The sequence below is a fragment of the Drosophila nasuta genome, chromosome 3, assembly GCF_023558535.2.
Source record: "Drosophila nasuta strain 15112-1781.00 chromosome 3, ASM2355853v1, whole genome shotgun sequence".
Taxonomy (NCBI): Eukaryota; Metazoa; Arthropoda; class Insecta; order Diptera; family Drosophilidae; genus Drosophila; species Drosophila nasuta.
Genome location: NC_083457.1, coordinates 4,927,433 through 4,951,428, shown reverse-complemented (window position 1 = coordinate 4,951,428; position 23,996 = coordinate 4,927,433). Strand labels below are relative to the sequence as shown.

General features: G+C 37.8%; 5 protein-coding genes across 10 annotated transcripts; 3 read left to right on the top strand and 2 right to left on the bottom strand.

Moving 5' to 3' along the window:
- The first annotated feature begins 153 nt into the window (after nt 1-153).
- Nucleotides 154-1,846, top strand: LOC132788535 (proteasomal ubiquitin receptor ADRM1 homolog). The gene is given in 4 exon segments (XM_060796001.1): nt 154-275; nt 342-886; nt 942-1,533; nt 1,535-1,846. Coding segments are annotated over 3 exon segments (1,323 nt in total). The 5' UTR covers nt 154-275; nt 342-362; the 3' UTR covers nt 1,742-1,846.
- Nucleotides 1,847-2,118: 272 nt separating this feature from the next.
- LOC132788529 (protein argonaute-2) lies at nt 2,119-17,281 on the top strand. 6 transcript variants are annotated; one of them, XM_060795990.1, is made up of 8 exons: nt 2,119-2,301; nt 3,110-3,374; nt 6,394-6,575; nt 9,855-9,932; nt 10,566-11,360; nt 11,420-11,642; nt 11,704-13,311; nt 13,381-17,281. In XM_060795990.1, exons 3-8 carry the CDS (start codon nt 6,452-6,454, stop codon nt 13,517-13,519), a joined length of 2,967 nt encoding a protein of 988 aa, XP_060651973.1. In that variant the 5' UTR covers nt 2,119-2,301; nt 3,110-3,374; nt 6,394-6,451; the 3' UTR covers nt 13,520-17,281. The 6 variants fall into 6 exon arrangements, with proteins under 6 accessions (XP_060651973.1, XP_060651972.1, XP_060651975.1 ...); XM_060795989.1 differs by having other exon boundaries at nt 3,075-3,374; XM_060795992.1 differs by lacking the exon at nt 9,855-9,932 and having other exon boundaries at nt 3,075-3,374.
- Nucleotides 5,546-5,871, bottom strand: LOC132788542 (uncharacterized). Its single transcript, XM_060796010.1, has one exon. It carries the CDS (start codon nt 5,869-5,871, stop codon nt 5,689-5,691), a length of 183 nt encoding a protein of 60 aa, XP_060651993.1. The 3' UTR covers nt 5,546-5,688.
- LOC132788540 (large ribosomal subunit protein mL53) lies at nt 5,865-7,089 on the bottom strand. The gene is made up of 3 exons (XM_060796007.1): nt 6,833-7,089; nt 6,148-6,275; nt 5,865-6,088 (listed from the first exon to the last, which is right to left on the bottom strand). Exons 1-3 carry the CDS (start codon nt 6,976-6,978, stop codon nt 5,865-5,867), a joined length of 498 nt encoding a protein of 165 aa, XP_060651990.1. The 5' UTR covers nt 6,979-7,089.
- A 4,583-nt stretch (nt 17,282-21,864) lies between the features above and the next one.
- On the top strand, nt 21,865-23,045 carry LOC132789455 (protein dj-1beta). The gene is made up of 4 exons (XM_060797482.1): nt 21,865-21,926; nt 22,154-22,284; nt 22,356-22,675; nt 22,745-23,045. The coding sequence occupies exons 2-4, from the start codon at nt 22,198-22,200 to the stop codon at nt 22,899-22,901; spliced, it is 564 nt and encodes a 187-aa protein (XP_060653465.1). The 5' UTR covers nt 21,865-21,926; nt 22,154-22,197; the 3' UTR covers nt 22,902-23,045.
- The last annotated feature ends 951 nt before the right edge of the window (nt 23,046-23,996 follow it).

Here is a 23,996-nt window from a genome sequence, read left to right as displayed (position 1 = left end):
GTAGTTTAATTTATTTGAGCCAAAATAACAATTGGGTATATTAAACGATTCTTTTGACTGAATGTTAACAATATGTTAACACTCTGTTATACCACTGGGTAGTGGTAACGTTGTTTTGGTATTATACCACTAGTACTTTTTGTTATATTTTGAAATAAATCCTGTGGTCACACTACGCCACTGTCAAAATAATTTGCTCCGTCATCCGCTGAGCAGGCGATTTTTGATTAAAAAAGGATTCCCAAATTATTAATATTTCTCACATTATATATCCAGTAAGTACAACTACGACAACAAATACTGAGCACACGAAAACGGAATATTAATTAAATTGATTGCAGCTCTCGAGAAGCAATCGCATCATGTTTGGCAGACAAAGCGGATTAGGCAACTCGAACAGCTCGAATCTTGTAGAGTTTCGCGCTGGTCGCATGAATACGGTCGGCAAAATGGTTCATCCCGATGCACGCAAGGGACTGGTCTACATGACCCAAAGCGACGATGGCTTAATGCACTTCTGCTGGAAGGATCGCACCAGCGGCAAGGTCGAGGACGATCTAATCGTCTTCCCCGATGATTTTGAGTACAAACGCGTAGATCAGTGCAAAACTGGTCGTGTCTATGTGCTCAAATTCAAGACGAGCTCACGTCGCATGTTCTTCTGGATGCAGGAGCCCAAGTCGGACAAGGATGACGAGCACTGTCGTCGCATTAACGAGCTGCTCAACAATCCGCCATCGGCACATCAACGCGGTGGCGGCGGCAGCGGAAGCGAAGGAAACGATCTGCAGTACATGCTGAACAATATGTCGCAGCAGCAGCTGATGCAGCTGTTCGGTGGAGTGGGACAGATGGGCGGCCTCAGCTCGCTGTTGGGCCAGATGAAGTGAGTTCATAGGATAAGATATTTGAATTTGTTACTAATGCTTTTTCTTATCAAGTTCACGCACGCCACCATCACGCAACGCTGCGTCCTCTGGAGGTGGCACTGCTCTGCAGACGCCCGAGAACGTGAGCCTCCCACGCCCACCGTCTGCGCCCACCAAGGGTTCCAAGTCTGGCAGCAGTCGCAGCAGCAGCAATCAGCAGAGCGATTCAACAGGCGGCGGCAGCGCTGCTAGTCAAGGCGGCGATGTTGATGCTTCTGGTAAGAAAAGTACTACAACAACTACATCAGCAGCAACACCAACTGCAACAGCAACCACAACTGCAACCACAAGTGGCGCCTATGCAAATCCATTCCAAGCCTATTTATCGAATCTCTCCCCCGAACATGGCGCAGGTCGTTCACTCAATATCGATCTATCGACGGCACTGTCGGGCGCCGATGCCATCAATCAATTGATCGCCGATCCGGAGCGTGTCAAATCGCTAATCGTCCACTTGCCCGACTCTGAGGATGGCGACGAGGATCGCAAGCAGCAGATCAAGGATCACATCAGCTCACCGCAATTTCAACAGGCACTCGCACAATTCTCCAACGCTTTGCAGTCGGCACAACTCGGCCCGGTTGTGAAGCAATTTGAGTTGTCCCCCCGAAGCTGTTGCCGCTGCTTATTCCGGAAATCTGGAGGAGTTTGTGCGTGCGCTGGAGAAGAGTTTGCCAGCTGGTGCCACAATGCAGGAGGGCAAGGATGCCAAGGAAACTGCTGCGGCTGGAGAGAAGAAGGGCGATGCAGAGCCGCAGGTCAAGGATGAGGCTGCCACATCTGCTGAGCAACCAGAGGAGAAGCAAAAGTAGTTTAAGCAAATACTACGCAAACATAAATATATACCCGCAAATCCCCATTTGAAATGAAACTATAATTTTTCACTTACTCCAAAATAAACTAATTGGCCATGCAAATGTTTTTTGTTTTTGTATCTTGTGGATCGACAAGTGTTGCTGGAGTTAAGCTGAAATTCATTTGTTGCCCTTGACACTTGATTTAGGCTGCATACAAATGGCACGCACTGTTTGGCTCGCTCTTACTCTCTCTCTCTCTCTTGCCTGCACTCACGCGCCGCCGCTCTCTCATCAAGCACACACAGATACACACACACACACGCTTGCATGGTTTGCGAATACTTTTGCGAGCAGCAGATACAATGTGTGTATTTATTCAACTTCAAACGGGCAAACCGCGCGTTCGCTATTTCGCTTGTTTTTGATTTTGATATTGAATCTTGATCTCTTCAATATATCACAAATATATAATAATTATCACAATAATAACGCGTTCATCTATATGCACAGAAAAGTGTTTATTTTGTTCTTGAAAACAACAAAATAAAAAGAAATTTGCTGCTGCGTTTTGCGTCGTAAGTTTATGTTTTGTATGTTGCTGTTGTTGCTGCTGCTGCTGCTTTCGTTTTGCAGCAAGCTGCTTCCAGTATAAAACATATGTATATGTATATCTATGTATGTATGTACAAGTGTGTTTACTGTTACTGTCGTCGTTTTTTTCTGCCTTTCAATGCATGACTGCGCGCCGCATTGTTGAGAAAAGCTTTTCCCTCTACAGCAGTAAGGCAAAAGCAAAAAAACGAAACGAATAAAAACTTAGCTCGACGCGGCAATAACAAAAATTTACAACAACAAAAAATAACAACAATTAACTGTAGTGGCAGAGCGGCCACCCAGCTGTGCTGGTATTGGTGAGCATGAACCAGCGACCGTCGCTGTCGCTGTCGTTCACGTTGTCTCTCTCTTTGACTCACTCGCACTCGCACTAACACACACTCACACACGCACGTACACTTGTACATAAAAGCTTGCATAAAAAAAGTATATGGAAAAAGTCAGCGGTTGCAAATTTTGTTGTTAAGACAAATAAACAGAAAGAACGAAAAAAAAGTAAAAATCGAAAGAAATTCGCAAGTTTGTTGTTCGCATGTGCGAATATGTGCGTGAGAGCGAGATGGAGCTAGTTAATGGCAGAGAGCAAAAGTTACTTTATCCCGGTAACGATCTGGCAACACCAACAACACCAGCAGCAACAACAACAGCAGCGCAGCAAAAGAAATTGCGTTGCGGCAATCGCAACAATTGGCAGCAGAGTAAAATAAGCTTGAAAAATTATTCGATTTAACAGCCAACAACTACAACAACAATTAGTTTAATCGACAGCTGATAAATAAAAAAGGAACTTACATTTAAAACAAGATAAAATTGAACAGAAATCCTCAAGGACAAACAAACAATTAACAAAAAACCGACCGGAATAATACACAAGCTGTTTTTAATGTGTAACAAATTTAAATTAAGAATTCAACCAACAACAAATCCCAATCGAAGTACAACAACAACAATAACAACAGCACAACACAGCGAACGACTTGTCGCTGAAAGCAAAATCTAAAAAGCGCCGCATCAGCTGCAATTGTGCGATAAGGTGAGCAAACATTGTATGTATGTATATACATATATACTTTATGAATGTGTATGCGTGAGTTTGTGTCGCTGGTCAGTTGCGGTAAGGGAGAGAGAGCGAGTGGGAGAGGGACAACAGTGCCGAGTTTGTCTTCGCATATTCTAGAACAGCTGCAGAAATTTCTGCACGCCCACGCGCCTGGCACTCGCGCGCCATTTTAGCTAACAACTTTCTCAAGGAAGTTGGAGCCATAACAAAGCTGTGCACACAAACACATGCACACAATGATGCAAACACACACAAGCACATTATGCTGTAATGGCGCCTGAGCATATGCTATACCAGTTTCAAGAGACAGCTGTGCAAAAGAGATGACCATATATGAACGTAGGTACTGTAGAAGCTCCGCTGCTGTGTGAGACAACTTCTGTTTATGTTTTGGTAGAAAGGTCACACGGGCAATTTTCTTCGTGTTTTTCGCATATGAAAGTGCATTATTGCACGTAGGAGTGTGTGTCTATGTGTGTTTTGTATATTCCAATAAATTTGATTGAAGGACATTTGGCAAATAAAAAGCACACGTTTCTGCAATTCAATGTACACGAGACAGGTTTGTACATATTTAACCCCTTCTGCCCCATTCTGATACGTTCACTGTCAACCAAACCACAAGTTTAGCGCTATTTCATCAGGTTATGCAAACAGAGAGGAAAATGTATTTAAGCAATTTCCAATATGGCCGACATGGCCTGAGCTAAAAACCCACGCAATTTTCGGGTAAAAAGCGCTCAGAAATCAAAGTGAGAAGCTTTCGTATTCTAGACTGACATTGAACTTGAATGACAGCACAAACAACTACATACAGACATGTACAGTTAAAAGTATATAGTATACACTATGTGAATATGTATGAGTTGGTAGTTTGAGAGGATGCTGCAACAGCTTTAAGCTGCTGCTTTCACCAATTGCAGACCTGCATCTCAACAGTTTGTTGTTTTTATCTGCACTCCACCACAATCGATATGTTGTTATTGTAGTTGTGACACACACATAAGCACATGCACACTATCAGCCATTTGCCCGCCATTTTAAAAGTTTAACCCGAAGCTTTGGCTTTGCATACTCTCATTGACCACTGCACTTGCGGTGGGCGGGGGTTTTGGTGAACAAATTTTAAGCATCTCTCTCTCTCTTTCCTCTTGTCATCGAACAAGAGGGAGAGCGTAAGTTAGTGAGTGCTTGAAAAAAGAAAAGCCAATCGCCAAATGAAAGTGAAAAATCTTTATTTTGCTCTATTTTTGTCGCTGTATGTTGACTAAAGTAAACATCTGTTTAACCCTTATGTGGTGAGTCTCACTCATTACCAGTGTGACCAGATGTTCGTTACTTTGGGTTGCGTACTGGGCATTCAACAATGCAATTATAAGGAGTCTGTATAGTCCTCCCCACTACTCCCCACACACCTCCTCCACAGCCCCAGCGACTGGCACAATTTTGCTCGACAGCAGATGATTTTCTGGTTTGCCAAAGCAGCGACTGACTGCAAAAAAAGACAAGTAAGAAAGCTGCAGTCGAGTGTGTTCGACTCTGAGATACCTGTTACTCAATTTGACTCAAAACAAAATATTTTTCTAGGCTATTCAGATATTCCAATATATCGGAAATTATTGGTAGGAAATTATGTCATTATCCAATACCCATTTTAAATAATCACATAATATGTATGTGTATGAAAGCTTTTTGATCGCTAAGGTGCTTGAAATTCATAAAAATATTCCAAAAATTTCAGCGTAAAACTAAAACATTTCATGCGAATATTTTAAAAGATATACCTTGAAATATATTACAAATCCATATTAGATTATATTTTGAACTGTATACTATGTATTTTTACTATATCTTGAAAAACTGAAGGATGTTATCAAATTCTCAACTAAACTGCTTAATATTATATTATATAGATGAGTCCTGCTAGCAAATGTGATTATTCCAGCTTTTATTTTCTCTGCACGCTGTATAGTATAGTATTTAAACATAAAGACCACGGCTACATATATTTACTGCTGCCTCCCGCTGTCGTTGCTTATATTTCCTGCTGGCGTGAAGCTATAATACCCTTCATATTTAACGGATAACGGGTATTAAAATGTTTGTACCCAAAACTGGTTTTTTTTGCCAACAGGCGAAAAGACGGCGAACAAGATCCCAATGCGCTGCCCTTTTTATTTTTCTTTTTTTTTTGGGCTGCAGTAGTCATTGTGCAAAGAGAAGACAAATCAGTGTAGTTTTTGTTTTACATATTTAAAGCTTAAGTTTTAATTTTGGGCATTTTGGCTTAGAAATCAACGGGCTTTATGGTAATAAAACGCGACAGAATAAATGCCACTATAATCGTGGCACAAACGAAACAAAAGGCAAACGTGTAGAAGCTCTCCTCCGTAAAGATGTCGGTGAAAGCAGGAATATCCTGATAGATCTGCTCAATGACCGCCAAAGTGCCCTTGTGTTTCTTCACCATGATGATGTCTCCAGAGGAGTATTCACTTCTTTTTTGGTTGCCTTCTTGCCACCACCAGCACCGCCACCCAGCTTTTGTTTTTCGGCTTTGGTTAGCACCTTATTTGTAATTTCCTCAGGCGGCGCTAAAGTCGAGACGTGTTGGTTGCAAAGCTGCAGGAGTTCCAGAGTATTCAGATTTGCACTGTTGAAGCGAATCTCCTTGACTTTGGCTTGTTCTGTAATTAAAAAAATAGAAATTTACTATTAAATTCAATAAAGAAAATGGAGTTCATACCTTGTGCTGAATCGATAAGCGAGAACTTGATAAACGCTGGCGATCGATCGCAAACAATTTCCGGTTTGACAACGCACTTGGGATTTGATAGCGACACTTTCGGAGTGGAGAGCAGGAACAGAAATTCTCTATAGAACAAAATAAAAACAATATTTATTATAAAACAGCTTTATGACCGTCAGTCAATAAGATTAATTCCATATGTTTAACTATTATTATATAGCTGATTCATTTGCTTGCTTGCAGCTGTCTCTGTTTGTGGAAATAGAAGCAACGCCTCAAACTGACGCCGACACCGACTAAAATGTCAACGGAGCGGGAGCTGGCGGGGGGAACAGCTCAGCTCCATACGCTGCCGTTGACATTTCAGCCCGATTTGGGCACTGCATTGCAGCTGAATTCCGTTGGCATCATTGGCAAGGTTTATGGTAAGTGCTATCAATTCATAATCATTTAAATCATTTTACTGCACATCTATTATTTTTGTATTTTATATATATTTCAACATATTCGTTTTATATTTATGTTTAATACATTTTTGACTAAGCACTTTTTGTTCGTGAAAATCTTTACCATTTATTTGCGTTGTACTGCGCATGTTTCATAATCGATAAACCATCTGGGTGTTGGGAAAGCGCTTTTCCAACCCTATTCATTACCCGCTTACTTTCCCACTCCCACTCACCGTGTGGATTTTACATTTTCCGCAAATGGATCAAACTGCACTGTTATGCGTTTGACGCCTTTCAAATTAACGCTCTTCAGCTGCTTGCCAATCGCCGAAACAATGCCACCAGAGCGGCGGAGCGTGCCCGAAAACGGCACCGACATTTCAAATGCAATTTGTCAACTATTGGCTAATTTGTTTAACGAAAAACAATTTTTTTTGTACAATTGGTTTTGTAACAAACACGCTCAGCTGGAGAGACCGCAAGAAGTATCGATGACAGAATCGATGCTTTTGAAATATGGAGTATCGATTCGTAGTTTTGTTGGCAAATAAGATAAATTAATAAATGAATGGTTAAGAATTAGATAATACTATATACATTAGAAGAATGTAAAACCTACTTAATTTATAAAATAGCTTTAAGGTTTTTTCGTTTTTAGCAAACATGCATATCTAAAAATATAGTATTTTAGGTTAAAAATATACCAAAAATACTACTTCTAAAAAATGTACAAACAGACTCTGGACATATTTTTTGTTTCCATTTCATTGTTATTTACCTAAATTTTCAACAATTTAATTGTTTGAAAACAAATACAAATAAAAATGTTCTCTACTCTGCGAGCATTGTCGGAAGAGAGAAAATTGTCAGAAATGTCTCAATGCTTATTGTACAACACTGTACATGCGATCTGGCAACCTTGTTATTGCCATTTTGGCTTTAACAGCGCCAATTTGAGTTAACATGAGACTTATGGTCTATGATTTAATGGCTGTTCAATAATCAAATAAATTAATTGATGCATAAGAAATTGTTAGGATGTCTTTTGTAAACAATTTTCAATGTAATTTTGAAAAAATTATGCACACAATACGCCACTGTAACACGTCGCGAGGCGACATCCTATAGCCATCACTCTCATGCGCATCAACCCCCAAACCAAAGTGCTTTGCCCTCATTTAAGTGTGGTTAGCGTACAGTATGCGTCTCACTCACACACACGTCGCGAGTAAAATTTTTGTGTTTGCTGCGGGACGTCCAAGTGTGAAAAACTAAAGAAAATTGCATTTTTTGCATAATGCGCGACGTGAAAAGCTAACAAAAGTTGTCAAAAAGCAAAATTGAATAGTCTGGCTAACGTCTGTGTATAATTTTGGCAGCGCATAACGTGTTCGGGTGCACAAAAAACGACGTCTCGAAAATATAAGAAATATACGTGCACACATTTTTTGCTGCCCAATCTAAAACGCATACAAAAGCATTTTCTTGCTGTAGAAGCGCCACCGAAGTTGTCGTCGTCGTCGTTTGTCCAGCGGAGCACCCAGCACACCAGAAATTTTCACACATACACATACATACATTGATGAGAGAACACCCACACATTCACTCACACATTGAGAGATCAAGATAAAAAGCATAAAAGAGAATTTGTTCTTTAGTTGTATTGCAAACAACAAAAAAAAACATACATATGTATATGTAAAAGCATATGTAGATGTACATACATACAAACATACATATAACGAAAGCTGTGCCTACATTTGTGTTCTTTTCCAATACTACAATAAAAAACAACAACTACAACAACAATAAGAATTGTAATAATAATTGAATAGAAATATAATAATTAACGAGACTCGACATTAAACTCAACGCATTTTTTTTAAGTAAATCGCGTGGTCCTAAGTGCGAAAATTCCAAATAAATTCACATTGCGCCCATAAACAAAAACAAAAAGAAACAAATGCGAAAATCAACCAAACGAATAAATCTACTTTAAAGTGTGATAAGCAAAAGGCTGAAATCAAAAAAAAAAAAGTATAATAATTAGTAGGAACGAAAAGCAACAAATAAAAAAAAAACAACCAACAACAACTACAAGAACAATCAATTACATTTAAAACAGAGCAAAACCAACAAAAAACACTCGCAAACACAAAGACAAAAAAAAAACAAAACACACCTTTGATACACTCTTACATTTCTTAAACAAACAAAAAACTAGTGCAAAATGTATCCAGTTGGACAACGTAAGTGGGGAATGCAATGCAACTCAAAAATCAACCTACAAATCTGCCACATGTTATATACATATAGATAAGACCCCGCACAACCTACCCCTTCATTGCAGAGTGATGTTATACTTTTGCAAAGACAAACAAAAACACACAATCTTCGTCATTCGTAGTTCGTTAAATGCGAAATGAATGAATGCGTAAAACAGACGAGGACAAATCACTCAGACGAGTTTGAGTGACTGTAAAGTGCAATATGCCTCTAAGCTCCAAATAAATAGAAAGGAGAGGGAAGAGAAGAGGATTGCAGTAGACTGCCAGACTTGTTGTGTTTGTAGGTGGGGCTTTAAGGCAGAGTGAGTGCGACAGACTGACAGATATTTGACAAAGCCATGTGCGCCAAACTGGGTCAACGACCGCCTCATATTAGTTGAGTTCTAAGGCAGAGGAAGCGAGACAACGGCAATAAGGGGTCGCAATTCAATTGCTCCTTAAATGCGGAGTTGAAAAAGCATAACTCAAACAAAAATTGCGTCGCATTTTTGTTGTATTTGCGTCTTAGAGATATGTAGATCGACGACGCCAGATGCGTTTTGTTTTTCTACAGATGACATAATACATAGATAGATAGATTGTCGATAGTATGCAATTACATATTGTAAGTGGGGCATGGTGACTAATCTCAGCACACATACACACACACACACTCAAACACACACTTGTGGCAGATTTATTGACAATTATATTGATAATAACTAAAGAAATGAATAAGTTGGGAGAAGCTGTAACTAAAATATTAATCGCACTCTCTCTATAAATATATACATATATATTCAACATTTTCTTTATCGCCTTCTCTTTCATTTACATTTCATTATTTGTTTTTATTTATTCTTTTTATTTACCAAACAATGATTGGCCAATTGTTTTCTGTTTGTTTTTATTTACATATATTATTTTGGATTTTATTTTTGTGTTTATTTCTGACCATTTTGATTTTGATTAAATTTTCTTTTTATAGAGTCACAGTGGACCACCCCCTCGCCCACGCGGCCTCAGAGCCCCTCTCAGGCGCAGACTAGCTTCGACACGCTCACATGTAAATTTCTCTCCAACCAAAACCAAATTACTAAAAACTACTAAAACAAAAAAAAAAATCAAATTTTAAAATCTATAATTGAATTTGAAAAGCTAAACCAAACAATTGTTTATGTTCTTTAGTTGATGTTTGAACAAAACCAAATCTAACAAAAAAAAAACCAAAAAAAAAGTTTACACTACTAACCCAAAATGTCTACACACGAATTTTCATAGTAATGTGCAAAATTTTTACTAACAATACTTTTTTTTAGTTCATGTAATGTTTGTTTGTCTCTATTTTTATTTTACTTTTTTTTATTTCTGGAATGCAACGTGCAACTAAAATTTAAAAATTAAACCTAACACAAAAAAAAACACAACTAAAAATCTACACTTAAATCTCTACAAAGCGCCTTACCTGTTATAGCGATTAGAGTTTTAATATTCTCTTGAGTAGTGCAATTTGTGCATGCAACGTTCTTAATTAGATGATTTTTAATTGAATTTATTAGTGCTAGTGCTAGTCGCATAGCCCAATATATATATTTCACCAGATATTTGTTTTTCGCAAAATTGCAACTGCAAAGAAAATGCAATCAGACGACCAGTTGACTAATCAGATTCTTTGAACTTGCCACACACAACCTTGCAGCACCACCAACGCCCGGTTCTTCGGTAAATCCCACCGCTGTCACCAGCCCAAGTGCTCAGAATGTGGCTGCCGGAGGTGCCACTGTGGGTGGCGCTGCTGCCGCCGCTGCGGCTCAGGTCGCCTCGGCCCTTGGCTCCACCGGCAGCGTATCGGCGGCAATTGCCGCTGCGGCAGCTGCATCGCCCACCACTCAGCCGGACATGCCGGTGTTTACGTGCCCCCGACGGCCGAATTTGGGACGGGAGGGTAGACCGATTGTGCTGCGTGCGAATCACTTTCAAGTGACGATGCCGCGCGGCTTTGTGCATCACTATGACATCAACATCCAGCCGGATAAGTGTCCACGGAAGGTGAACCGTGAAATTATCGAGACGATGGTGCATGCGTACAGCAAGATCTTTGGAGTGCTCAAACCCGTATTCGATGGTCGCAACAATTTGTACACGCGCGATCCGCTCCCCATTGGCAATGAGCGGTTGGAGTTGGAGGTGACGCTGCCAGGCGAGGGCAAGGATCGCATTTTCCGTGTGACCATCAAGTGGCAGGCGCAAGTGTCTCTCTTCAATCTGGAGGAGGCGCTCGAAGGACGCACCCGTCAAATACCCTATGATGCCATACTGGCCCTCGATGTGGTCATGCGTCATTTGCCAAGCATGACGTACACGCCGGTTGGACGCAGTTTCTTTAGCTCCCCCGATGGCTATTATCATCCACTTGGCGGCGGTCGTGAGGTCTGGTTTGGTTTCCATCAAAGTGTGCGGCCCTCGCAGTGGAAGATGATGCTCAACATTGACGGTGAGTCAATTTGAAAGCGTTTAATGCCACTCAAACTAATTCAATTCAATGTCTTGCAGTTTCGGCCACTGCCTTCTACAAGGCGCAGCCGGTCATCGACTTTATGTGCGAGGTGCTGGACATACGTGACATTAACGAGCAGCGAAAACCGCTCACTGACTCGCAGCGCGTCAAGTTCACCAAGGAAATCAAGGGACTCAAGATCGAGATTACGCACTGCGGCCAAATGCGTCGCAAATATCGTGTCTGTAATGTAACACGTCGCCCTGCTCAAATGCAATCGTAAGTCATACATTATCTGCATTGTAAAAGTCTCGTTTATCTAATTTGCCTTTTTTTGCAGTTTCCCACTCCAGTTGGAGAACGGCCAGACTGTGGAGTGCACTGTTGCCAAGTACTTTTTGGATAAGTATCGCATGAAGTTGCGCTATCCGCATCTGCCGTGTCTGCAGGTGGGACAGGAGCACAAACACACCTACCTGCCCTTGGAGGTGTGCAACATTGTGGCCGGACAACGATGCATCAAGAAGCTGACCGATATGCAGACATCGACAATGATCAAGGCCACCGCGCGTTCGGCACCTGATCGTGAGCGCGAGATTAACAATTTGGTGAAACGTGCCGACTTCAACAATGACTCGTATGTCCAAGAGTTTGGTCTGACCATCTCGAATTCCATGATGGAGGTGCGCGGTCGCGTTTTGCCGCCACCCAAATTGCAGTATGGGGGACGTGTGTCGGGCATTGCCGGGCAACAGTTGTTCCCGCCCCAGAACAAGGTCAGTCTGGCTTCACCCAATCAGGGTGTCTGGGATATGCGTGGCAAGCAGTTCTTTACCGGCGTCGAGATTCGCATTTGGGCCATCGCCTGCTTTGCTCCGCAGCGCACAGTGCGAGAGGATGCGTTGCGCAACTTTACGCAACAGCTGCAGAAGATCTCCAACGATGCTGGCATGCCCATTATTGGCCAGCCCTGTTTCTGCAAATATGCCACAGGTCCGGATCAGGTGGAGCCCATGTTCCGCTATCTGAAGATAACGTTCCCAGGACTGCAGCTGGTCGTGGTCGTGTTGCCGGGTAAAACGCCTGTTTATGCAGAGGTTAAGCGTGTGGGCGACACCGTCTTGGGCATGGCCACGCAGTGTGTGCAGGCCAAGAACGTGAATAAGACGTCCCCGCAGACGCTCTCCAATCTGTGCCTCAAGATCAATGTGAAGCTCGGCGGCATTAATTCCATCTTGGTGCCATCCATTCGGCCAAAGGTCTTCAACGAGCCTGTCATCTTCTTGGGCGCCGATGTCACTCACCCGCCAGCTGGCGACAACAAGAAACCATCGATTGCCGCCGTTGTTGGCTCTATGGATGCGCATCCATCGCGCTATGCGGCCACGGTGCGTGTGCAGCAACATCGCCAGGAGATCATCCAGGAGCTGAGCAGCATGGTGCGAGAGTTGCTCATTATGTTCTACAAATCCACCGGCGGCTACAAGCCGCACCGAATCATACTCTACCGCGATGGCGTCTCCGAGGGTCAATTCCCCCATGTGCTGCAGCACGAGTTGACGGCCATTCGCGAGGCATGCATTAAACTGGAGCCCGAATACCGACCGGGTATCACCTTCATTGTCGTCCAGAAGCGCCATCACACACGACTCTTCTGTGCCGAAAAGAAGGAGCAGAGCGGCAAGTCGGGTAACATTCCCGCCGGTACCACCGTCGACGTTGGCATCACCCATCCCACGGAATTCGATTTCTATCTGTGCAGTCACCAGGGTATCCAGGGCACCAGCCGTCCCTCGCATTACCATGTGCTCTGGGATGACAATCACTTTGATTCCGATGAGCTGCAATGCCTCACCTATCAACTGTGCCACACCTATGTGCGATGCACGCGCTCTGTCAGCATACCAGCACCCGCATATTATGCGCATTTGGTTGCCTTCCGTGCCAGGTAATTGAAGGATCTCTTCTACCTCTTTGAATGCCATCGACTAAATGCTTTCATTTTTGCTTCTGGCAGATATCATCTGGTTGAGAAGGAACACGATTCCGGCGAGGGATCACACCAGAGCGGCTCATCCGAGGATCGTACACCAGGAGCCATGGCACGAGCCATCACTGTTCATGCCGATACCAAAAAGGTCATGTACTTTGCCTAAAAAGTTACAGCATCAACAAACAACAACAAAAACAAAAACGACACCAAAAACACATCAACATCAACACAACACACAGCAGCAACAACAAGAAATTTTCGAAAATGAATTCGAATAAGCAGCAGAAAAACAAGAGAAATACAAAAAAGTGAGAACGAAAAAGCCAAGCCGAAAGCATTAGAAATTAGGTTTAAAAGTAGTAAGTAAAGCAGATGATGAAAGAGAGAAGTCGGAAGGTCTGAAATAAACACACACACACACACACACAACAACCACACAACACAATATACACCAAGCAGAATACAACTGAATATGAAAGGGAATCGAATGTTATGAAAAGCACAAGTGAAAAACAAAATTCTCAAAAAAGCGTAGCGAAACAAATAAAAACATTACTAAAGGGAACAAAACGAAAGTCAAACAAACAACCACAACAACAACAACAAAACTGCAACACACATTTACGATGAAACTTTTTGTAATAGAATAAATTATATTTTTACACAAACTTAAGAGAAAAGAAAGAAAAAAAAACAAAACAAAAACACAAAAATGAAGACAAGAATTGCAAATAACCAAAGGTTTTTAGTATATCAAAAAATATGTTGCTGACGTTGCAATACACACACACACACACACACACACACACTTACACCACACAGACAAATACACACCCACACCAACACCAATACCAACCACAAGACAACAATAACAAGAACAGCTCGGATTCTCTGTACTGTGAACGAAAACCACCAACAACATGCATAAGGTAAAAACATCAGCAAAATGACAAAAACGAAACAAAAACCAACAACAAGCTTGACAAGCATTAAACGAGTGTAATAATAATTAGCATGGTATTAATGTAATGCAAAACAAATAACTTCAATAATTCAACTCAAAGTCCAGATTGTGTAAAATTAATGGAGAGAATTGTGAAACTTTAGAACACATAAGCCGAAAGAATTACCAAAAAAAGCAAGAAAAAAAAGATACAAAAAAAAAAATAAGAATATTAATCCAGAAAGATTAAGTATAACTCCAATTTCAACAAGGGACAAAACTTTTGGTCATACAATTATTAGTTATATTTATATATAAATATATATATTTAGGCAACTTATATGTAACTATATATTGTGTGCAGAAATCGAGAAGGGAAGAAAGTGAAAACTTTAGAACAAGCATCAGATTTCAATAATTTAAAAGTCAACAAAGTGAGTTTTAGCTAATAAGCAAATAATTTGAGACAGACATACATACACACAGACAATCCAAAATACACACACAACCATCTACACACACACACACAAACGGCATATCAACCCAATGTCCATTTAATTTATGTACCTTTAAATTAGCTCATCTTATAAGTTGCATAATTTTTAATATTAATTCTAATTAACAAAAATATTACATGGTGTACGGGTCAAAAACAAACATTTCTTTTAGTTAATAGAACAAAAATAAGAAAAAAATCAAGAAACAGCAGCAGCTACCCAACAAATATCAAGAAGAGCATCAACAAAAATCGCATTAGTTTAGCTTTAATTTTAATTGTTTGTTTTTTAAATGCCAATCAAATGATATACACAACAAATGTACTTTTGTAAAGGACACAGTTCAAGTTAACATTATTGCTGATTTGCTATCTATCGAGTCGAAAATGCAGTGGCTCATTAATTTATATATATTTATATATATATATATATAGACATCTGTCCCTAACATACACACCAACACACAAACAACATACGCATTATAAATTTAGTTAAAATTTTAACATTTTTTTAAATATCTGCCAAGTAAAACGTGTCGTATTCCAACACAACACACATACACACAAACAAACACACACACACCACACTCGTATATGTGAGCATTATAAAATACATAAAAATATATATATATTTTATTTTAAAATTACAAATTAGTTGTTAAACTTGACACAAGCGTTTGCTTTTGATTTTAAATTATTAATGACGAAATATGATTATTTTTAACATGCCTACAACGATTTTTTTGTAGAAATGTTTTTTAACAAGGGATTAAATTTGTACGATTATTTCAAGTAACGCAAACAAAAACCAATCATGATAATTTTAAGTGAATGTAAACAAAACAAAACAACAAACAACAAACAATGCAAATAATCTGCGGGGTCTCTTAAGTTAAGGATTCTTCAGCTCATGCACATACGTACATATGTGTGTCATGTATATGAGATATGTGTATCCTTGTATCCTTGTATTGTATAATTGTAACTGTAATTGCTGTTTCGACAATTCTAATAATACTTGAAGTTTAAAGCTTTAAACAACAAACACGAAATAGTTTTAAAATGAGACGAAATACAAAAACCAAGCCTCAGTTGGAACTTGTGATGTAAGACGAAATAAAATGGGGCATATTAAATCCATATAATCCCGTACAATATTAACTACTACTATATATACTACATATACATACATATACTATATGTGTGACAAGCTGATAGAAATTGCAATAAAATTAACTGTACTTTCCCAAAATCAAAAAACAAAAAAAGAAAAACACTCAAAACTCACTCATACAACAACAAAATTGAATGGTTTCTTCAATGTCGAAGCACATTATCTCTTATATATATTAAACATAGCAGAAACTGAGTTACAGTAGCAAAACGTAAACTGAATACCGAAAACAAACAAAAAAAACCCAACTGAATGAAATACTTTTGCTCTGCTCAATCTCAATCTCGAGGCCGCCAATAACGAGTATATATAATATCGTATATATGTAGATATTACGTTTTTTCTATTCACAGAACAGAAGTCACTATCCCAATTAGTGCTTCTTCAACTTCTATGTGTCGAAATTAAATTGAGCTTTAACGTAAATAAAATAAAGTGGAATAAACGTATATGATTATGAAGAATAACAAACAATTATTACTTATAAATGTGCCGTTTATTGCAACTCAATGAATAATGAATAAATAGAGTCTAAGTACATATAAATGTCTACAATAATATACAAGTATATATATATATATAGAGTACTACATACAAACACATATATATACATGTATATATATATTTATTTGCGGAATACATTAGAGCGAATAATGATATCGAAGCTAGAACAGCAATTGCACAACTCTTCCTAAAGGAAATAAAATTATGCCACAATTAAACAACAAGAACAACAAAAAAACAAAACAAAATCAAAGGACTAAATCCAAGCAATTATATACTTATTGATATATATAGATGTATATGTGTGCGTAATTGTATACTCTACTCTTCCAATTAGTTCCACAACACACACACACACACAATCCACATCCCCAGATCCAGGCCCAAAGTCGTCGTAGTGTTCCAACAAAACAAGTACATATACATACATACACATACATATATTAAACCCTAGCTGAAATTGGATTAGTGAAAATCATAAAATTAATCGTAAAATCGTTAAAGTCAAAGGTATCAAGTATCAAGTATCGTCAGAAGCTTACAAATTACTTATATATGATATAAAGATAATGATCAATTTCAAGCCCCTTACTTTAAAGTCTAAACCAACATGCCGGGTAATTAATCAATAAAATGAGTAATTATTAATTATTATTTAAGAAAACAAAAAAACAATGAGAAAAAATACATTATTCGTAAAATGAGAAACGTAAGCAACGTCAAATATGGGAAATCTGTAACTTTGGTGATCTTTTTAAATGTTATTAGTAAAAAATACACAAAAACTTACAAAAAAAAACAACAAAAACACAACTAATAAGTGAAACAACAAAACAACAACAAATCAAACAAGTTCTAAATGTGACTTAAAATACGACGTAAAACACTTTTCCACATATTAATATTAATATATGTATGAGAATCATCAGAAACAATTAATTTAATTCAATTGGAGTTTTCAGTAATACAAAGTAAAATCAGCTGTCTAACAATTAGTTTGTAAGAGCTTCAATACAAATAGTGCATATATGTACATACACATATGTATGTATGTATATCAACTAATTCAATTAAGTTACATTTTATACAAATATTTCAAATTAGTTTGCAAATTTTTGCGGTTTTAAATTTTTTTTAATTGCGTTTCAAAAACAAAGTTGAACAATGGCAATCCATATATATCCGCATATGTTAATATCAACATATACAGTGAGAAGAGAGCCAAATAACATATTCGATTGCATTAATTATAAAAAATAAAAACAATATACATATACACCTATTTTCTGTTCAATAAAAATATATTTAAACTATATGGCATTTATAAATTATTGGACGACATGACATACTACATATATATATTTATTTTGATAGCCCTCCATTGGGTACGGTTTTATATCTTCGATCCATTGGGCACACATAAAAGTATATACATACATCTTAATGGGCAATTAGATCTCAAAGACTATACGAGTAGGAAGGCATTAGAATGAAGATGATAATACAGATAAATACGAATAAATGTCTAATAAACTTTCATATCCCCAATGAAGAATGTGAAGATTAATAAGATTGAATTGCTATATTAATCGAGAAGGATATATATTAATTTGTTACTCTCGAAACTAAAGAAAACCTTTCCATCTTCCAATAATGTAGGTATTTATATGTACGTCAAGATAGTTCCGCAACTTTAGCGCCACATATCGATACAAAAATATTGGATAAAAAAAAAACCTTTTATTTTCGCCTTTTTACTTGTTATTTAATTTTAAATTAAACAAGTAAGAAAGCTACAGTCGAGTGTACTCGACTGTGAGATACCCGCTACCCATTTTGAATAAAATAAATATAATTTGCGGTATTTTCTCAAAATATACCGAATATACTGCAAAAATACTAAAAATATACCAAATGGTATATTTGGTATATCGACATAGTACCGCATTCAAAATATACCATAGACGGCACAATATACCAGATTGTCAGCCAAAGCAACTAAGACCCCTAGTAAGTAGGCGTTTTTGCCCATACAAAAATATTTCTTTTATAACTTCGACAATTTTTATCTGATCGCAACCAAATTTTCAGAAATCATAACTACTATAGTAGTTATTATATATACCAAAATTCGGAACTCTAGCTTTAAAATTACGCTTGTTATTCGATTTTTTTGTTTTGCGGGGGCGGAAGTGGGCGTGGCAAAAATTTGAAACAAACTTGATCTGCGTGCAAACATAACAAATGTTGTCGAAAAAAAATTATAGCTCTATCTCTTATAGTCTCTGAGATCTAGGTGTTCATACGGACGGACGGACAGACACACAGACGGACAGACGGACAGACGGACATGGCTATATCGTCTCGGCTGTTGACGCTGATCAAGAATATATATACTTTATAGGGTCGGAGATGCCTCCTTCTACCTGTTACATACATTTCCTGCCGGCACAAAGTTATAATACCCTTCTACCCTATGGGTAGCGGGTATAAAAAGTTTAAATACAAAACAATAGAAAACTAAATTATCTTTCTATTAAATCCATGTTCTTCAAATTGCATGCAGTATTTATGCACTAAAATCGTGAATGAAAAATTGGGGTAGCAACATTTTTGCCAATATCTCGGCTATGACAAGTTGTCGGCCAAATCGGCATATGACAAGTTATGGAATATTTTTTTATGAAAAAAATCATAAATTTCTCTTGAGCCGTTTTCGAGATATTTTTCGTAGATACAACTATAAGGAAGATATGTAGCAATTTTGGTTGAAATCTTTAAAGCGGTTTTTGAAAAAATTAACCCTTTGTTAACCCGCAAAAACAAGTTAATTTCGCAGGTGCATCAAATAACTGGAACCAGCTTGGAAAACTTTAGTGTTAAATAACACCCTTTGGACTTTGCCGGGACTTTAAATACTTCCAGAAAATAACTAAATGAAACAACCATAACTATAATTTCATATTACATTTTAATATTCTATGTACATATATATTGATTTATTATAATTAATAAATACACGCAATTTTATATTATTATTTATATCGTAATTTTGCAATTTTCTTGACCACTGTTAGCGACAAAACAATATGTTAACGCTATCATCAAATTATTCATCATATTTGTAGAACTTGCTTTATTGCGCTATTTTATTCTATTCGAATCAAAGACATATATTTTGATTTTTGTTTTAATCAAATCGCTAGAACCATTTTTGAGAAAATTAAATTTTTGTGAGTATTGCCAAACTAATATTACCATGGTGGCAACACTTGTAACGACCGAAAGTTGGGCCACGCTTTATGAAAGCTTGGTGGCAACTCTAGAAAATAACGGAATAATATTGTATGTTCTGCTAAATTGCTGCAGTCTTAACATGTGATTTATAAAGTTGAAAGTTTATAAAGTTAAAATAATAAATATATTTAAAATGCCACGCAAATTCTCAAAATCGTAAGTACATACAGTAGTAGATACATATGTATAATACATCCAGTGCACACTTTAAGAGCATATACATATATGTATGTATGTATGTATATGCAGTGGGACTTTTGTGACAATGCAGCGGCCATTCCGGGAAAATATAAATTGATTGGAAAAGTAAGTGCTCAAAGTGAATATTGTTTTGAATTTTCAATGCCATAAATATATATTCGAAGTGTATAATTATATATATACATATACATATATATAGATATAAAATTATTATTATTCACTTTGCAACACATTTTTTCTCAATATCTGAAAAGTCCCTGTACTGCCTTTAAAGCGTCCCTGTATTTAATACAAGTAATAATTTCAGAGTCGATGGCCTTAGAAGCTAGAACTTCCTTCTTTTATTATTTTGTATAATAAGTAACATGTAAATAAATAAATAATTTCAATGTTTCCTTTGCATTTATAGCAAATATGGATATAAGGATGCTGTACAGGAGGCAGTTTCCGAGGGACTAATTTCCGGAAGCACACTTTCGACGGTGGATTACCAAATATTGTTGGACAAACTAAATGCCAATCAGAAGCGAGTGGTTCCATTTGGCAACACTAGCAAGACTCGTTATGCCTTGCTAAAGAGCTTCCAACGTGTAAGTATTAAAAATTTGAATTTAATATATATAAATATTTGTAGATCATTTCAATTCTAATTTGAATTTGTATATAGTTTCAGGCAAAAACCACTAATGGAGTCTATGAGTCTAATGGTATTTATAAATTAAATTCAAATATAAAATAAACGACAAGTATACATATATTCTACTGACATTTCCATTGAGCCGGCAGACAAAACATTGATAGAAGCCAATTAGAAATGATTTCGAAATGAGTGCCATAGTGGAAATGAAAGTTTGAATGGACCCGGTTCTCCTAGTTGACAATTTGAATAGCCCACGTGCAATGTTTTCAAAATGCAATTATGAGGACTGTGAATTTAAGGTTATTGATTTTTATTAATTAACAAGTTCTCTGCTTCAAAAAGTATAGAGCACATGATTAGAAAAGCTTACAGCTCTCATAATAATGCGTGTGTTTTATACTTTAAGAAGCTAAGAATTAATAAATTAAATTTTATAGCGTATGGTTATTATATGGATCCATCGTGCAATAGCTTTATTTTTAAAGGGTCTTTTGATGGGGTGGTTAAAGTACTAACAAGTAGTTTTAAAATAACACATACTAGGTATTTCATAAAAGCAAACACAGTGCAGGGCTGTGAACAGATTTATCGAAAGAGCCTCCATAAAAACTGTACTGCGTTTGAATATAGAGTTAAAAAAATTAACAAGTTAAATATGACTCAAGATTTAGTTGGTAATAACCAGATGACAAATTAGAAACTGCCTTTTTATAGAAATTTAATATCAGAAAACAACAGCAAATTTGATTTCGACAAGGATCCTTTTGTCGATGCTTTCGGTATGTTTTTTAAGGGACATTCTTATTTTATTCAGTACTTATCAAACAAGCTTGAAGATTTTATATGGGGCAGAGAACATATTAATATGTTTTTAACCCATATAAAACAAGGCACTTTACATATGGATGTCACAATGTAGTGCAGCATTTGCACTTTGTAAGGAAGAAAATATTTTTGTATTCATTAGTAGCACATATCCCTAAACTCCATATTGTATTCCCCGTAGCTCATGCAATACGGGAGTCTTGTTTAAAAAATCGACATTGTAAATTATAATGGAATTTGTTTTAATTATGTATATAATAGAAGTTAAATTTTTCCCAATGATTATTTTAATTTTTGTACAAGCCACTGACGCACATAGATAGTATAACGAACTGTTTAAAACTCAAACAAGTGTAACCAAACAGCCTTTTTCTGCGCTTTTGTATTGTATTTTGGTATATTTCATGGTTAAAATGTATGTTACTAAAATTTTACTTGTGGTCACACTCCAACAAGTAAAAAGTTTTGAGAAGACACTTCTTAAAGAAAGGTCAGAATTCATGTAAAAAAATAGACTACTTAATTCAATAATAAATCATTTGCTGATAAGAAATTAATATATTAAATTAAATTATTATTTGGCTGCAAAAATCGTCGCAGTTTGACATAAGAAATCGATGTTTTTCATAATGTTAAATACATCGATGCATCTTTTTCGACACCGATATTTCTCTAACCTTGTGGTTAATAATTCTTTATTATTAAAACGAATTGCAGTGAATCCGTCTTTTGCTTGTGGCTACAGCAACAATTGCAACAAAATGGGTAAAAGTGCATTGGTTATCTTGGCCCCCGGCGCTGAGGAAATGGAGTTTACAATTGCCACTGACGTTCTGCGTCGTGCGGGCGTAAGTTGTCTAATACTTATCATTTTGCCAGCCGGCTATTTATAGATTAATTTATATTCTTTTATTGGCAGATCGCTGTGACAGTTGCCGGTCTTAATGGCAGTGAGCCCGTCAAGGGCTCTCGAGACATAATCATCGTACCCGACAAGTCGCTGGATCAAGCAGTGGATCAACCCTACGATGTGGTTGTGCTGCCAGGTGGTTTAGGTGGCTCCAATGCCATGGGCGAGTCGAAGGCTGTTGGCGAACTGTTGCGCACTCAGGAATCAGCTGGACGTCTGATTGCCGCGATATGTGCTGCTCCCACGGCGCTTGCCAAGCATGGCATTGCCACCGGCAAATCTCTGACTTCATACCCGGCAATGAAGGATCAACTTGCAGATAAATACAGGTTAGATTTCATTGACATGAATGAACAAATGAATAACGATTAACCAAAATAAACTACGTTTAAATTTAGTTATGTGGACGATAAGAACGTTGTTCAGGATGGCAATTTGATTACCAGCCGTGGGCCAGGCACATCCTTTGAGTTCGCCCTGAAGATCTCCGAGCAGTTGGCGGGTGCTGAAAAGGCCCAGGAGGTTGCCAAGGGCATGCTGCTGACCTTCAAATAAAATATATTCTCATTTTGAATTAAAAATATGCAAGGCATTAAGTAATAAAAGTGTGTTTAACATTTTGGAGAATTAAACTATAAGGATCTCCTATAGTACTCAAGGAAGAAAGTTGTCAGATAGCCCCTTAAAATATTAGTAAATGTATAAAAAAATTAAAAAAACTTTCTTATTTCATTAATTAATTTCTATTAACTCGTTTGTACTTTTTAAATGATAAGAGGGTTTGAAAATGGCGCGCAGTACGAAATATAATATAAGCCATGTAATATCTCTCAAAGAAGTTGTGACGTCATAAGCGTCAATGTTATGCTACTCAAAGAGAGAACAACCACCTCATTACGATTGCCGTGCACTGAATGGACCTGTTTCACACACAAGCAGCAGCTGCTCTCTCCCTCGCTCTCTCTCAGCAGAGTTATCGCCGCGGCGCCGGAAAGAACATTTCACTTGCTCAATCGATAGACGAGTCGTCAGTTACATTTTAGAAGCCAACGAGGGAAGACGTGCGTGACCGTTGCTGTCGGGCCCGTTACTCGCACTGTTTTTTCGATAGAATTAAATTTCGCTGGGATTTGGATTTTGGATTTGGTTTCGGCACGTGAATTATTTTGCTGTTGTGTTTTCGTCGCCGTCGTCGTTGTCGTCGCCGTTGTGCCCGTTGCACCTAAAACGCCCATTACTGTGTGTGTGTGAGTGTGCAATTGGCTGCTGTCCATGTATTAGTGTAAGTGATGTCTGTGTGTAGTAGACGCTGCAGTTTTGTTGTTCTTGCTTTTGTTGTTCCTATTTCTTTTGGGTAAATTGCACAAGTGTAACGGTATATATATCTAGAAGTGCATCAAGCACAACAACAACAACAGCAACAGCAGTAAAGACAGTAACAAGAGCGCCAGTCTATTGTAACAGCAGCATAGTGTAAAGTGTGTGTGTGTGTAAACGAAGTTAAAGTTAAAGAGTAACATGGAAAAAAATAAATTGTGCAGCTCATTCAAACTGCACGCGTGTAAAAAGCGCAAAGAGATATTTCCCAACAACAACAACAACAGTAGCAACTGCAACAATAGCAAATACAACAACAACAACGACGATTCG